The sequence below is a fragment of the Trachurus trachurus genome (genome assembly GCF_905171665.1).
Source record: "Trachurus trachurus genome assembly, chromosome: 5".
Taxonomy (NCBI): domain Eukaryota; kingdom Metazoa; phylum Chordata; class Actinopteri; order Carangiformes; family Carangidae; genus Trachurus; species Trachurus trachurus.
The window spans coordinates 6981100-6998813 of record NC_139896.1 but is presented as its reverse complement, the minus strand read 5'-3'; the positions used below and the strand labels follow the sequence as shown (position 1 = coordinate 6998813).

Below are 17714 nucleotides of genomic sequence, written 5' to 3'. Positions count from 1 at the left end.
CTTCACATGCTGTTGTGACTCACTGTGGGAATTGCCTTCAATCTGTCTGGCATGCACGAGCCACACGAGGCTGTATAAATTGTCCCAGTGCAAGACGAAACTAGCTCGTATTGTCAGCGATGAGTCATGATTCCTCTTCAGCACGGTAATTGTACTCGGGGGGTAATTACAAGAAACCCTTGAAAGCACCACCCCACCTTATACCTACATAGCCTTTAACACCAGCTGGTTATTTTTTGCAAAAATAGCTACCACTTTGTAAAAAAAGAAAGAAAAAGAAACCAGGCCTGCATCACAACAACAACATGTGGAAAAAACATTTTGGCCCCAAAATATCAAAAATCTGTCATAACAAATAGCTTGAGACAGTGAGAGATGTTGCATCAGTGAACACTCTTTACAATAGTGTATGGTTACAGTAAGTTGTGCATATGTGTTTGTGTGATTTATATGGTTTTCATGTGTATACTCTGCACTTCTTGCACTATTTTGCACTTTATCATCTTTTTCTGTGCGTGCACTTTTGTGATTATATTGTTGTAAAGCACACTGAGTTTGCCTCATGCATGAAGCAGGCTTTATAAACAAAGTTTGATTTGATCTGATAAGGTAGATTCACCACTGTGGGCGGCACGGTGGTGCAGTGGTTTGCACTGTCGGCTCACAGCAAGAGGTTTTCTGGGTTTGAAACCTACAGTAGAATCCCTGTGTGGAGTTTGCATGTTTGTGCATGCGTGAGTTATCTAGGGAACTTCAGCTTCCTCTTACAGACCAAAGACATGCAGGTTAGGTTAATTGGCCGACTCTAAATTGCCCGTAGGTGTGAATGGTTGTCTGTCTGTATATGTCAGCCCTGTGATTGACTGGCGACCAGTCCAGGGTGGACCCCACCCCGCCTCTCGCCCTAAATCAGCTGAGTTAGTTAGACTCCAGCTTTCCCATGACCCCAGTGAGGATAAATGGTGCAGCAGAAGAAAAGCTAGATTAAGTTAACGTCAGTAATCCAACAGTAATAATACTCAGACTGAACTTTAACCTTTTCTTTTTCGCTTTTTAAACCTCCATCCAGAGAAAAGCATGACTCATCTAACTTTTGTATTATCTATTTACACCTTTCTTTTTGCAAACAGAGGAATCCCTCGACAGAGAGGCCTGGTCTCCTCCTCCCCCTTCTCCTCCTGCCATGTTGGAGCTGCAGTGTGTGTTTTCTGTGATTTATGCTTGCAGGCGTGGTGGAGGTTTGCGAGGTAATTCACGGCTGCAAAAAAAGAAAATAAAAGTCCTTCTGAGACAGGTTTCATTTTCACTAACAGCTTGATAACCTCCCATTCAATCTGTGTACAGTATAACTCATCTGTTACAGTCTCCCGGCTGTGACACTCAAGTATTTGTAGGATTTGTGCTGCGTGGGCGCTCAGTGTCCGTCTGGGCACGAGGGTCAGAGATGGTGTGGGCAACAGTCGCATCAGAGTCTCGTTCCAATATTCCAATACATTTTCTTTTTTCCTTTTTTACCTGTTTCTTCTTTTTTGTTTTGTTAAAGAAATTGAGATATTCGGTATTTCATTTAGGACAGATGAGGTTTTACAGTTCAGCTGATCCTCAGACTCTGTGATCCAAATGTTTAGTTGCACATAATTCGCACAGACATAAGATTGGGATTTTACTGCAAGAAAACCTTCCAGTGAAAATAGGAAATATGATCAGCAGCATTTCAAAAATCTTTTTGAGCTAAATTCATATGAACACATTTTGAAGAGTTGCCCTCCCTGCTGCTTCTTCACACGCATAACTTAACCAGTCTGCCATTTACTGTAGGGTTTTTTTTTTAACACAGCCGAACAAGAGCACTACCCGAAATTTAAATTGAGGGTTCATTTTAGCTACTTCACGAGATCGCTATGTGTTAAATGTGTTAATGAGGAAATTCCTATTCATTAAAAAAAAAAAAAAAAAAATCAGATCTCTCCACAACAGAACACCCTGCAATAATAAACCAAATAAAAGCTTCAAAAGAGCCTGCAGATTGTTGATATTAGATCGTTGCTACATTAAATTCTTGTGTATTTGTACAAGCTTCAGTCTCCCCATCTTTCCCAGCTCTGAACAATGAGAGTGGACTTGTTATCACCTTCCTGAAAAGATCCTCTTACTGTACTTCCGCTCCTCCGGACTCAAACCCGCTTCATCAGTCAAGACTTTCTGCAGCCAGGTCTGAAAGCTTTCATTTCTATTACTTAAATTCACAGGTAGTAGTCAGCATTAACTTTATCAAACCTTGTGTAAACACATTTGATCTGTGGTGCATTCAATGCTCGTCTTTGTTCTGGTTCTGATCGACGGCTTCCTGTAAAGGTGAACAGGGACACTTTGCAGCACTGAGTGTATGAATATGGCAACATCCTTCCACATTCCTCACTTCCAACAGTGCTATCAAACCAGCTTCTAATAATGAACAGTCTGGTGTCCTTTCTTTCTTTCTTTCTTTCTTTCTTTCTTTCTTTCTTTCTTTCTTTCTTTCTTTCTTTCTTTCTTTCTTTCTTTCTTTCTTTCTTCGCTGGACAGCAAATGAATTACCATTCAGGATTAATAAAGCCATTCTTATCTTATTCTTACTTTATCTTATCTTAGCTGGGCTGTACTGTAGCACAATAAAATAAACTTGTTGATATTAAATAAAAACATGTGCATCATTGAAATTAAATAGAATTTGATTTCATATTATTCAATAATGTCAACAACTTTAGTTATTCTTTTGTGCCACATTTTACAACCTCAGCTGAGCCAGCCCAGCTTTTCTTTCTTTCTTTCTTTTTCTTTCTTTCTTTCTTTCTTTCTTTCTTTCTTTCTTTCTTTCTTTCTTTCTTTCTTTCTTTCTTTCTTTCTTTCTTTCTTTCTTTCTCTTACATTTAATATTTGCCCTTTCTTCCTATCAACAAGTTTATTCTATTGTGCTATAGATGATCAAACAGCTCAGCTACAGGCAAGGCAATTTTATTTGTATAGCCCGTTTTTTACAAATAGTTTGTCTCAAAGGGTTTTACATGGCATCATAACAACATCCTCTGCCCTTAGACCTTCACATCGACTGAGGAAAAACTCCATAGAAAACCCTTTTCTCTTCCCTATCCGCAAAGAAAGACAGAAAGAAAGACTGACTAATACAGAAAAGCTGCATTGTCAGCACCTTAATGGCAGAATTTGTGATCATTTGCACAGGTCTGCTTCACCAAGTCAATCTTGTCATGTTTCACTACAGTTAAAGCAGTGCAGTCTCTCTCTCTCTCAGCACGTAGACCTGCTCTTTGTCTGGCTCGGGCCTCGGAGGCTTCAGAGGCTGGAGAGCTTTCCAGTCCACTGACGCCCAGCAGCAGAGAGAGAACAGGTTTCTGCCTCCTGCAGCCACCCAGCACCGGGCGGCATGAATTTACCTCGATGCCATCAGGTCGGCGTTACAGTACATGCAGCCTCTCTGGAAGACCAATCGCTATTCTAGGTCTTTTGTTGCTGAGCTGGCTTGAAGCTGTATTGTTGTTGACAACGTGTTTCTTTTTTATTGTATATTGCCCTATTTATGTATTTATTATACTTATTGTACTTTTTTATCTTACCTGGTCTCTATTTGCACTGTCTCGCATTTCCTCCTCACTTGTATGAATGCTTGTGCATATGAATGTGTTGCAATGGTCAACTGTAGAAACAGAATTGCCCTATGGGATAAATAAAGTAATCTCAACTCAACAACTCAACATTGAGATGCCACATCTCAGATCCAGATCCAGATCCAGATACAGATACAGATCCAGATCCAGATGAATTAATGAATTAATTTATTTATCTTAAACAGGGACAATGCACAAAAAACATTAATCTTGTAAAACAAAAAGAGATGCTTTGAGCCAGGTTATAGCAACAATTGCTAATTTCCGCCTGTAGTCCCTGGGCAGGTAAAGCTGGAGCAGATACAGTATTAAAATCATTGCAATAGGACGTAAGTGACAAAATGACCATAATATTTTTTAAAAAATTGACAGAATGCACTAATACATAAGACCTGAGCCATGCAGCATCAGATCAGCAGACGAGCAGGGTGGGAGGGGCAGACAGGGAGGAGGGAGGGGTGGGTGGGGGAGTAAATGTGGAGATTGAAAAAGGGTTGAGAGTCCAGACAGAAGCAGAGAGAGAGAGAGAGAGAGAGAGTGAAAGAGTATGTGAGAACAGAGTGTGTTTGTGTGTGTAGGTGTGTGTTCGCAGAGATGTGAAACTGGAGACACACACACACACACACAGATCTTCTGCTGAGACCGTCTCTGAGTATTATTCTAAACTTTTGACGCTGATTGTTTCAGTGGTTTTGAGCAGCAGGCTGGTGTGACTGGGAGAGGGAGTAGAGGAGAGAGAAGAGAGAGAGAGAGGGAGGAGGGTGAAAATGTGGTTCCAATCACTCACAAAGATGCTTTTGTTCTGTAGCTGGGGCCCTCGCTCTCTCTCTCTCTCTCTCTCTCTCTCTATCCCTCCCTCTCTCTCTCTCTCTCTCTCTCTCTCTCTCTCTCTCTCTCTCTCTCTCTCTCTCTGCCACACATGGAGTCTCAGAGGAAACAGAGATACAGATACCTGTGAGACAACAACAATAGGAGGATTTTTTTATTTATTTATTTTAAACAATGACCCAGTGTTTGTTCAGTTCTGATGTTGCTCTCACTCTCACATCTGATCAGTTCTGTAGTTTTTTTTTCTTTTGCATTGATAACTCCTCTTCCTGTTTTTGTTTTTTTGTTTTCCAGATCTGGTGATTTCTCTGCTGCGTTTCAGCTTCTTTCGAGTCATTGTGGGTAAAAAAAAAAAAAGTTTTACAGCGTGATTCAGTCCAAACAGATGAATCGACCAGTTTATATATACTTTATTAAGGCAATTAAGTGCTGAAAAAAACAATTAAAGGGATTGATCAATTAATGAGTTAAACTAATCCCAACAGCTTTGATAATCAATTTGCAACATAAGCCCAATTTTTCATGCATAAATGCCAAACATCTGCTGTTTAATCAACCATTTAATATCATAATAAATTGTCTTTATTTGTATTCTTTATGGAACAGATGATAAAAAAGACATTTTATGACATTTTTTAGAATGAATGATTCACCTGGATCCTGGAGACTCTCTTTAATAACTCTCTTTAATAACTTCTCTAATCCTCAAATTACAAACTCTGTTTAAGTTAACCTTTATACTCACTTCATCAAAATAACTTATGGACAGGATTTTGTAGTGAAGACATGTTTCAGAGGTCAACACAAAGCAGAAATGTAGTGGTTTTATACTGTTTATTTAAATGGCGTTATTTTCACTTTTAATGCACCAAAAAAAAAAAAAAAATGCAGATACCACTGCCCAATGAAGTTCAGATTTCTCTCACTGGAGTTTTGCAAGTTATTATTAATATGTCCAATACAGCCCCGATCAATGAGACCAACAGAAGACACGATTTTAAGCTTTTTATTTCATTGAATCAATTTGATCAAATGTTTACAGTTTAGTTGATCCATGCTGCTCCAATCAACATTAGACCTATTACAAAGTTTGCATGATTGAATCCTGCGCTTGATACTTTTATAAGTAAATCTTCTTTTTCTTTTTCTTCAGTGCACTGGGCCAAACTGAGCGTTTTACTACAGTATATGAATGCCTGGGTGTTTACTTGTAGCCTTCAACAGACCATTTGCATGTAGACTGAGGACAGAGAGAGAGAGGGAGAGGGAGTTTCAGCTCATTAGACTGAATAAGCAAATCCATGTGAACGCACGCAGCCACAGACACGGAGGGGAAGAAGAGGAAGAAGGAGAAGAAGAAGAGGGGAGAGGGAGGATGACAGAGTGAGTGAACGAGGGAGAGACGGAGAGAGATGTCAGCATGGCTCTCAGTAAATTTATTTTGTGACTCATAGGGTCTGCCTGGACCTCAGTGCTCTGCTCTCCAAGCTGCTGGGACTAGCAGCACCTCCACACCCACCCACCCACACACACACACACACACACACACACACACACACACACACACACACACACACCCAATCACACACACATACACACACGAATATTGATTTTAGCATCAAAAGCCTATGCACATGCACAGGGAACAGATACAGATACAGATACACAACCGTGTGTCCAAATCCGTCTTCACACACATAAAAACACGGTTGCAAACATACATTCTCGTGCACACACACACACATACACCTAAAGCTCGGTGTGTCCAGATGAGCATTAAGAAATATATTCATAGCTTCAGCCTCAGGTTTATGCCAAACACCACTGTGCCACGCCAAGAATAACCTCTTTGTGTGTTGCTCTGCACCCTGGCTCACCTTGTACAAGTATATGGTACTAAGTTTCTGCTTAGTATTCATGATGTGTGCATGCCAGTGTGTGTGTGTTTCTTTCTGCATGTGTGCTTGTCTGTGTGTGTGTGTGTGTGTGTCTGTGTCTGCATGCATGTGTGTCTGTAATAGGCTTAGGATGGGGTCTCTCCCAGAACCAAATGTCACAGGGATTTAAGCGTCAAGAGTGAGTTTCCTCCCAGCTGACTAACGGAGAAGTTCGCTAAAAGCACAAGATTAAACAAAGTTTCAACTTTCCAAAAGACACTCAGCCAGTTTCCATTTTTTTTCTCTTTTGCTTCCTGTGGCAACACAATCCATGGTGCAGCGCAGCAGAGGTTTAAAGATAAGCTGTAGGGCATGAACCAAACCTGGGAGGAAGACAGAGACAGGTAAGGTAAGGAAGGAGAAGGAACAAAAATGGAGGATGGGAATGAACACAAAAAAGTGCAGATAGGTGCGTTCAGAAAGTGTTCAGACCCTGATGTATATTTGTTTTTTTACTTAGTCAAAATTTTTGCAAATGTATCTGAGGTATCACATTGACCGAGGTATTCAGATGCTTTGCTATGACACTTGAAATTCAGCTCAGATGCTTCCCACTTCTCTCAAGGCTCTTCTTCCCTGATTGTTCAGTTTGACCAAGCGATCCTGGGTCATCCAAACTTCTTCAGTTGAAGTATTTTGGAGGCCACTGCTCTCTTTGAGACCTTCATATATTTTAGCTTCCTCCAGATCAGTGCTTTGACACAGGGCTGTGTGTGAGCTCTGGTAGTTCCTTCCTCATTATGGTTGTTTTTTCCTCTCATGTACTTATTGTCACCTCATATAAACAGGTGTGTCTCCAAATCATGTCTAATAAAGGTGTAAAAAATATCTCAAGGATGGTCTGAATATTCAATTTCCCCTTCATAATAAACTTGCAAATTTCCATTTTCACCTTGTCACTTATGGGATGAGTCATTATATCGGTAGATTGATAAAGGAAAACAATGATTTCTTTTCTAATTTCACAGTGAGGCTGCAACATAACACCACTATTCACAAAGTATTCTCTTCTACCAAGTCACAAACTGAATAACTATCTGATTTGTTTGTTTATTCACAAGTTTATTTACAGGAACCAAGATCTCCCTGTCACTTTTCAAAATATCTTCACCTTCACTCATAATGTACATTCTCACCGTACTAGACACAGTAATAATCTCACTCTATATTTACCCTTTACCCGCAGATCACACCATCAGTTTAGTATGTCATATAGAGGTCCTATGTTTTGGAATGGACTACCTCCTTCGCTAAGATCCATATCTTCCTATTCACTCTTTAAAAAGCAGCTAAAATACATCTTGACTTTTCTTGAATTTGCCGCTCTCTCCATATCCCACATCCTTACTCTGTCTTTTTATGATTTCAATCTATGAATTTTTTGTACCTTATTTCTAATGTCTCTATTTGTTACTGATTACTTTGTTCTTTATCTCTTCATTTTTTCTCATTTTGCTCATATAACGTTGATTATGTATGCACTTTATCTCCTTTTTATTTGTTAGCCATAGAAATTTGTCTTGTTGTAATTTGTGACAGGGGTGGAACTTATGTACAGTACAAGCCGATCGGCTTCGTTCCCTCCTTGCACCATTAAATATAAATGTGTGCTAAATAAATAAACCTAAAACCTAAACATAAAAAGTCAAAAAGAAAAAAAAAAACAGTGTGAATACTTGAATCTATTGAGATCTCTGGGACCTGTGTTCCTCCTCCTGTTATAAAACTCCACCACTCACTCACGGTTCACAGTCGGTGCTCAGCTGTTCTGCACTCTCTGGCCCACCCTGTTGGTGGGACCTCGTCAGTGGACCAACACTACTGATGTTTGTGTGTTTATAAGATGCTGCTTGTGTTGTCCGGTTTGTTTACTCCTCCTGGTGGCCACTCTCTGCATCACAACACATGCTGACCCCTGGGAAGGGAAGGGAAAAGGTCCTGCAGGAGCGGAGGAGGAGACAAGACGGGCCGACCAACCTCTGAACCGGTACAGGCTAACCAGTAATGAGGTTTTCAATGTTCTGTGATGTCGCCATGGGAACCAGTCGATAAATGAACTAAAAACTCTGCAGGACCATAACTATCAAGAGTGCTAAAAAGCAATTTATCAGTGTGCTATTGGTAATAACCTGTCCTCATGAGAACTCCACTCATAATGAGTCCTCCACCCTTAAGCAATGTGAGACAATGGCTGTCATTTTTCTAATAGTAGAAATCACATTTTTCAATGAAACATGCAATTTTAAATGATAAATTAACAGTTTATTGTTACTCGAGTGTTAATGTAATTAAATATATAGATATCTCTATATAATTTCTCAAATTAAGTGCCTGCATTAAATATGTTTCCGTTGGACATAATTTAAAAAACAGACATTTGGTCATTTTGAGATTAAACTGTAATTTTTTAATATTGTTTTACCTGCATAATATGACTCAACAGGACGTTAAGAGAACATTTTCCTAAAACATTTAGTCTCATTCCAGTAGTTTTCTTGATTGGTTTTCCTTAATTATAGTAGTTAGAAACTGCAAGAGTGGAGCACTTACATAACAAGTATTAATATTTAATTAAGAAGTGGATGGTAGCCTTCAGAGTATTTTCCTCCACTGTTTCTGTATGAGCTTGAGAACAAAACAAGGACGCAGCGTCGGACAGTGTAATAAGTATTTTATTGCATTTTATAATGCCATTGTCAATAATTAGTACAGATTACATGCAACTAGACCTACTGTACAGTTTTTTTATTGTCTGCATGGACAGACACAAGAAGATTCAGGTTACAAATACACAGATATATGTGTGTGTTTTTTTTATACAGCATGAAGGAAAGGGCAGTGACTGGCATTACATGGCTTCCCGGGGTTGGAAGGTCAGAGGGCTGGGCTCACCACTTGTCTTGTCTAAAGCCACCACCCAGTCCCCCTTAGCCCCGCCTCTTCCTCGGGTCACACTTTCAAATAACAAAGAAACAGAACCAAAAAATAAAACAAAAAAACAAAAACAAAACAAAACAAAACAAAAAAAACCAAAGGATAAAGAGAGGTAAGCAGGTAAACTGAAACTAAGAAACAATACAGAGAGAGTCACTGCTGAAAATGTACACACGTTCCTAAGGTTTAACCAGAGGAGAGCTGAAGTGGTAGTTCCATTGGATTCTGGCTGTCTACTTGATAATACCATCAGGCAATGCTCCACTTTGAGAGTCCCTTCCCCCTCGCGTGACACCTCAGAACTGTCCAATCGCACACACACACAGTAACGTCAGGACCTTTTGCGTCATCCTTTTGAGTCACTCGCCCGTCAGCCCAGCCAATATAGGATGCAGGGAACCGGTTCCCCCCGCCCAAAAAACACCAATACGTGGAGGACGTAATAGGAGAGAGAGAGATAACAGCCAAAAAGGTTAAAGGTGATCAGTGAAGTCGATGGAGAGTTTTGGAAGTAGCTTGGTTTTTGTTTGGTTAAAGGTTGTGGCATTGGTTTTGGTTACAGTTTGGTTTTTACAGTTTCTAAGGAGTTTTGGACTTAGCAATGTTTTGCTCGCAATCAACGCCTTTGGTAGTCAGAGGATGAGCTGCATCTCTGAGGGGCCGTTTCCACATTTTGGTATTGGAGACTACGACGACGACGACGGCGACGACAATGACGACGACGACGACAGCGACGCAAGAGGAGGAGGAGTATCAAAAATGCAACAGTGTCAGTCTTTGATCTGCTTTTTTTTTTTGATCTGCCCCCCAATATGGGCGCCCTTGCAGATGATTGACAGCTCTGCGTGTCGGAGTTCAGTACAGGAATGACAGGGGTCACAGGGGTCAGAGGGAGGAGGGGGGGGGGGGGGTAACAGGGAACTGGGACACTTATTGGCACCTGAAAGGACCAACAGTAATACCTTTCTAGAGCTCTGCATTTTTTTAAAGCAAGAGAGGGGGGGGGGGCTACATATTCTTACATTTTTTTCCTCTTTCTCTTTTTCTTTTTGGAGGTTTTGGTCCTGTCTTTGAGAAAAAGTCCTTCTGAGGTATCAATACATAATGAAGTAACTTTTTAGTTTGTTTTCCATTTGTTTTTTTCTTTCCTTAAAAATGCATAAATGCAGTACAGAGACAAAAAAGTATCAAAATAGACCTAGCTAAGATAAATATACAAACAGGTGTTACCTAAACCACTGATCTAACTTTTATTCTTTTACTTTTTTTTTTTTAGAGAGAGAGATAATACACTTAAAAAATCAGCGTCCCAGACGTTTTATGAAGAACTGAAAAAAAATGGAAATGAAACAAAACAAAAACAAAACTATTAAAAACCAAGATACCTGCAGCACTTAATATGATAAATACATATACTTCAGCATTAGCAGTACAGTATAGGAATCAGAGCTGAAAGCTTTACAATAGCTAAACAGGTGCAGAGAGAGAAAGAGAGAAAAAGAGAGAGAGAGAGAAAAAAAAACAGACAAACCCCAAAAACATAGAAGAGGAGAAAAAAAAAATCAAAAGGACAAAAATGGGAAAGAATGCCCTGGAGAGATAAGTCAAGCATTAATATACAAGAATACATCATGTTATGCCAAGCTGGAGAGAAAAACGAAACAAAAAGAACAAAACAGAAGTGTTACATGGCGACCTGTGAACAATCTACATCTTTATAAAACAGCTTTGTTTACAGGTGTACCTTAAAGCACAAGTCAGAGATCATCTATGTACTGTATGCAGCAGTTCCTCTTGGTTTTGGATATTACTAGAAGTAGTAGTAGTAGTAGTGATGAGTTTTCGTTAAGTGTGTGTTGCTCTTCTCAGCGTCTCTGCGGGTGTTTTGGCAAAAGGGGGTTACTGCTGTGTTGTGGGTCTTTGGATATCTGGATGGTCAGAGCCTCTGTTTGCACTAACCCATAGCCCTGCTTCTTCTATGCTTCCTTTATATTAACATGTATGTGTGTGTGTGTGTGTGTGTGTGTTCTGGTGGCACTGATATACTCTGCCCATCGTTTTTACACCCTAACAACAACCAGCTCCCTGCAAAACACCACATTTAAGCCATTTAACGACCAAAGTTCCTCATTGGTCCTCAAAGAGAGATCATCATTAATAATAATGCACACGTTAATACAGTCACACAGAGAGAGTGAGGCTGTTCACGTATAGAGAGCTCAGTGCGAATCGATCGTGTGCAGGAATAACGGTCAGCTGATAGAAAACTTCTCATATATAGCAAGCACTTCACAACACACTTCAAGACATAGAGTGCTTTAGATGTGGTTTAAGGAGAGGTAGTCATTTTTAAATCCATGGAAAGTGAAAACGTCTCTTTATGTTTGTTGGTTTTTTATGTTTTTTTTTTTTGGGCTCAAGCAGATGTGTTGGGGAGTGAGTCCGGATCACCAAATAGCGTTTTTTTTTTTTTTTTTTGTAGCTTTTTGTGTGTTTTTTTTTTCCTTTTTTGTTGTTGGTTGGTTGGTTGGTTGGTTGGTCAGTCATACAGTAAGTGTAACACAATTTTGGCATTCATCATTATTATTATCATCATCATCATATTCATCATCATCATCGAGGAAGAATGGAGAGAGAGAGAGAGAAAGAGAGAGAGAGAGAGAAAAAAAAAGGTATTTAAGAGAGTTCAGTCTCCCATTGGCTATGTGTTGGTTGAACTGTTTCGAAAAAGGAGGTAGTGTTATTTTTGGTTTTTTATCTCGTTTCAAGATGTCTGTCTGCCACTTTGTACTTTTGTTAGAAATCAGTCTCTAATGTGACAGGAAACAGTCCCGTTTGAACACAAAGTCACCAGAAAGGTTCTTTCCGTTAAATAAAAAAAAACTTGTCACATAGTTTTTGACAAAAAGTATGAAAATGTTGAACCCAACTTTGAATTACATGATGTCCCTTGGTTGTTTTTTGTTTTTTTTATATTTTCCTCTTAACATTGGTATAGTTGGTATCGTAGTTTTTAAGTTTGTTCCCTCTTTGTTGTAATATTCATAGATATTTGGATTTACTACTCCCTGGTCAAAGATGTGACTTCCTCTTCCTGTAAATACTACACACACATTACGAGCTTTAACTCTTTCTTTTTTTGTTTTCAACAGCACCAGAAAATATCTTGTAAAGCCGAGTGTTTCGTTCTGTTTATCCTCTCTTTTTTTTTTGTTGGCATCTTCGGATTTATAAAAGTTACGATGTGTTCGAATGCCTGAAAGTGGGGGCCGGTCCTAGGGTTTGTGTTTGAAACACAGTTTTCAGCCTGAGTGTGGGAGAGTTTCACCTCTAAGTGCTTTTTACTCTTTCTTTTTTTGTTTTTTTAGAGGAACTGTGCGAGGTTTGTTAATACTAGGTTGTTTTTTTTTGGCCTCATACCTAATGTGAGTCATTCGTAACCACTTATCATGTAAAAAGCTTTGATGTCTTCCAAATTCGAGTTTGCTTTACACACTTTGGTTTTTGGAATGGTCAGCACTGTAAAGTCATGTATAATTTCAACACAATAGTTATATGAATACAATAAGAAGAAGAATTCAAACTCCTGGTTTGTTGTCTTTTGGCCAGTTCTTCAAGAAGGAAAAACAAAAAATATATATAAGAAACTCAAAAAGGGCAAAAAATAAACTACAGGGTTTTTGGTTTTCTACATATTTCTTTGGTTACCTGTAACAAAAATAAAATGGGAATAAGCAGATAACAGATTAAAATAAATGTTAAAATTTGGTATGGCACTGTAGAGAAAAGTAATGCTTTTTATGCTCACGGAAAACAAAAACTAAACGAAAAAACTAAACAAAATAAATCTCACGTGCTATTCCTTTAACACAAACTCACACAGTGAATTGCAGATAGCTTCTACACAGTAACTATTACAACCATAGAGCTTTGAATCTGAAGCTGAGCAGAGTTGCCACATCATTTTGGTGTCCCACAGAAAGAATTCCCCCCTTTTATTATCTTAATAATCAATTTGGACACAGTTCCAGGTGGAACCTTTGTGGGATGAGGTATTCTCTGACTGCAGTAATAATATATATCTTTTTTTTTTTTTTAAAGCATTACTGATATTTCTCAACTAAAATACACAACTGAAAAACAAGTGAATGAGAGAGAAAAGAAAAAAAAATCAACCGTTAAATAAATCTGTCTGGATAATGGCAACTTTAAGTGCTATTTCCAAATTTCTTGCCTGCTACACTTGGGACAGGAAGGGGACGGGGGGAGGACAGGGGGGGTCGGGTATCACAATTTGGGACAATACTGCGCTTTCTTCTCTTCTTTCTTTCTTTTGCCAATACTTATTTGGAATGGTGTGAACAACCAGAGTAAATCAAACAACTTACAATACACAAAACAAAAACAGCATCGTTAGAAAAAGGTCGAAAATGTCGAAACCAAGAACGCCACCATGGAAATATTGATCCTCCAAAAAAAAAAAAAAAAAAAAAAAAAATCAAACAATCATCAACATAACGTCAGATAAAAAAAAAGAAGAGGAAGAAAAAAAAAAGAAATGACAAAAGCTACCACACATTTTTTTCTTGTTATATTCCATAATCAACAGTTTTCTTTTTCTTTTTTTTTTTTTTAAGTCACAATATTTCTGTAGATGCTTCCTCCTTCTTTTCCCTCTGCCCCCTCTCTTCTCGTTCCGAAAGTGTTCCAAGCTCATCCCTCCATTTGCAGCAGCACAGAGGAGAGGAGAAGGACAGCACCGAAGGGTCCGACTATTATTCCTGCGTTCTTTTTTTCCAGGGGGAGGGGATGGAAGAGGGGATGGAGGTGGGGTAGGAAATAGGAAAATGTCTTCTTGTTTTTTTATCTCACTTAGAAGCAAAGAGTTTTAAAAGATGTCCGTCACTAAGTGTCTTTGCTGGGGGGGTAGGGGTGTGGGGGGCTAGGGGGGCAGAAGTTTGGGCAGAGAGGAAGTGTTGGAGCCCTGTTGGAGGTAATCTTTATTAAAAGCACTCTTCCTTCCTTCCTTCCTTGCTTCCTTTCTTCCTTCCTTCCCATCTCGAAGCCCAACAGTTTCATCTCAATCAAATCGAAGAAAACAAAATTTTAAAAAAAGCAAGTGATTGACTCAAAGAAGTTGGGGGGGAAGGGGAGGGGGAGGGGGGAGGTATACTGCACAGCCCCTGATGATGACTGCTCCAGATCTATATACACATGATCCTGTGTGTCTTTTTGTCCGTCTAACACCCACACACAACAACGACAAAAACAGAAAAAAAAAGAAAAAAAAATGAAAAAATTGTGTGTCTTCTCAGCTGATGATGGGACACAGACGGCTAAAGCCAGGCAGCCCGAGACAACAGTGAGGAGGAGGAAGAGGAGGAAATGCCTCCGGGGGTCTCTACATGGAGGCCGATGGGGGGGGAGGAGCGGGGGGAGGCAGGGAGGAAGGAGGGAGAAGAGAACGAAACATGGTTTGACAGGTGAATGAGTGTGTCTGTGTGCGTGTTTGTGTGAGTTGTGTATGTATGCATTTTTTTTAAAGTGGTGTTACACCTCTGAGCCAAGTGTTGGAAAAAAGAAACACATGGAGGTAAAAGCAAGTGCTCCATAGTCCATACGTAGGTTTTTGCGTTTGAAAGTAACGGAGGTTTCTTCTAAAACCCTGTTTGGAGTTTTTTCTCATCGTCATCCTTGGTTGCTTTGCATTTTTCTTAGAAACAACAACGAAAAAAAAAAAACGAAAAAACAACTTTCTCTTTTTTCTCTTCTCTTCTCTCTTTTCTTGTAAGTGTACTGTAGCTATCTTGTTTTCTCCTCTTTTTCACGCCTGGCCTGACGAAATCCGGTCCGTCGGGGATCTTTGTCCTTACTCCAGATCCTCGGTGGGAAGATCCTCCTCCAGGTCGCGCTCGTCGCTCGGCAATGGCAGGCTGTGTGTGACGCCGGCCAGGAGGGAGACGGGCCGACTGTCCTCCTCCAGCTCGGTGGGCTCCTCCTTCACATGCACCTGGTGGCTGCAGGGGACAGAGGACCGAGGTCAGGGCTTTAACGGAAGAGGCCAAGATCAGACTTTATGTAATGAATCTGCTGCCACAATATGCTGATGATGGAGATGGTGCATTGTGATTTGCTGAGGTTTTAGGAGGGGGGATGTGGCATATGATAATACTTGCATTACTGTGATTCTTTTGCATTTACTATTGCTGCTGCTGCTGCTACAAAGGCAAAGTGTGAAAAACAGCTTTTTGTGTTTTTCATTGTCAGGTTTAAGCATCAAATTATGAATAACTACCAAGTCTGTAATTGATTAGATAAAGGTGGACTGAATTAAATGTATTTTGTAGTTTGTCTTTCTGACCAATTTTGACAGTTTTATGGCAGATACTGCACTTTTGCCTTGGTTTTGGTGCATATACTGCACTTTGCCTTGGTATTAGCTACAGACACTGCACTTTGCCGTGGTTTCACAGTGCTTTTTTGGATGGACAGCAAAATAAAAAGCCCAATAACTCTGGAAATGTTAGCAGTACCAATATCAAATTATACCAGATTGATGAGAATATGCCACTCTTTTGATTGGTCAAAAAAAAGAAGAAGAAAAAATGCAGATACTGCACTTTGCCTTTGTAGGGCAGTACTATTGTGCCTTCTATTAGCTTAGCTTAGTTCTTTTATATGCTCCCAGTTATATATCTATTTTTAATCTAGATTGGTATTTTAGATGCAGATTGTTTTATTGTTTTTGTTTTTTAATGTTTACTGTTGGTTTATTTACTGTCTGCACCAAGGGTGTGAGAGAAACACAATTTCGATTCTCTTTATGTCCTGTACATATTGTGGAATTGACAATAAAGCTGACTTTGACTTTGATCCGAAGCTCAACAGTGAAACATCATAATGTGGTCACATACATGTCTGTAATGAATTTTTAGGATGCAACATGTTATTTAAGTGCTATTTTTCGATTTTAATATCAAATTGTGCAAAAAATGTAATCCAAAATCGGATTCTTTACACTTAATAATAATAAAAATAGCTCCTCAGTGATGATATTTCTGTTTTGCATGTGGAAAAGCATCACAAACATCATCCTACAAACATAATGTCCAGTAAAACCAGTGCTGACATTCTTGAACTGTATTTGCAGATTTTCAGATTATCCTGTTGTGCAGAATCGTCTCACACTAAATGTAAGTGATTCTGTGATCAGTAATATTTCATAAAGATAACAATAATAATATCAGCATCACCATCACATCTTCATTATTGTATCTAGACGGTAGACAACACCGATACACTGATCAGTCTGATACACTCTGATGCCCTTTGTGAACACAGTAATTGTTAATATGCTAAGTGAATACTGGAGCACATGTCCTTGTGTGTATTAGTGTGTTAGTGTGTATGTGTGTGCGTATGGAGAGAGAACACACCTGTACTGGTGAGGGCTGAGCGTGGGGCTGCAGCTGCCGTTGCTGTTGACCTGCTCCACGGTGGAGCTGACATCATCGTGGCCCACGTGCAGCATGTTGAGGCTGGCTGCAGACGGGGCCACCAGGTTGGGGCTGTTTAGCAAGGACAGACTGCTCTCTGCCAGAGCTGCCTACACACACACACGAACACAGAGGTGCAATGTTAAATCAAAGCTGTAATACGTATGTTATTCTCACATATACAAAATCATAATTAATTTGCTAGATCACACTGTGGCCAGTTGTAGGCATGTGAATTGGTCTCCTGAGGAAGCTATCTAAAGCTTATAGTAGTTAAAGAGGAACTATGCAGGATTTTTACCTAAATGAAGCAGCTTTGGATGGTTAAATAAATTAGTTGTAACTTGTTACAGGGAGAATGGAGGCTTCCTGCCTTCCACCTAGCGTCTCTTGGCTGAAAAAACAACCTTGTAACCTTGTCCCAGCTCTCGTCTCTGAGCCCCGTAACCGTAATCTCTTGTTCACGACAGATAAGACTACACTATGATATATAACATCATCCTACACCGCTCTATGTTTCTTTCTTACTGGCTTCATTGAAAACAAATGCACATGTCTGGGAGGAGGGTTAGCAACACAGAGGAAAAGCGACCAGACTTGCATAGTTCCCCTTTAAATATGTTGAAACATGTAACTTTCCTCGACTGTAATACATTCAACTACAGTCAGACTGTGTTTGTGAGTCCAGCTGACATAAAACTAGTGTAATAAAAAAGTCAAATCCACGTTGAATGATGGAGTTTAACTTAATGAACTGATGAGAGCTCCTCCACATGGAGCACATTTGATTCCACTAACGTGTTAGTGAACTCCACAAACCACTAGGGGGCACTTATACACAGTGCTTTCCCCCATTG

At 39.6% G+C, this 17714-nt stretch overlaps 1 protein-coding gene across 2 annotated transcripts in view; it reads right to left on the bottom strand.

The window, feature by feature from the left end:
• Nucleotides 1–14872: 14872 nt before the first annotated feature.
• Nucleotides 14873–17714, bottom strand: part of foxp4 (forkhead box P4) — a 103103-nt gene continuing 100261 nt past the window's right edge. For both annotated transcript variants that reach the window (XM_083971504.1, XM_083971505.1), the window contains 2 exons: nucleotides 16798–16967; nucleotides 14873–15378 (listed from right to left, as the gene is read on the bottom strand). In XM_083971504.1, the coding sequence (XP_083827630.1) occupies nucleotides 15231–15378; nucleotides 16798–16967 (318 nt within the window). In that variant the 3' untranslated portion in view covers nucleotides 14873–15230. The remainder of the gene's footprint in view (nucleotides 15379–16797; nucleotides 16968–17714) is intronic.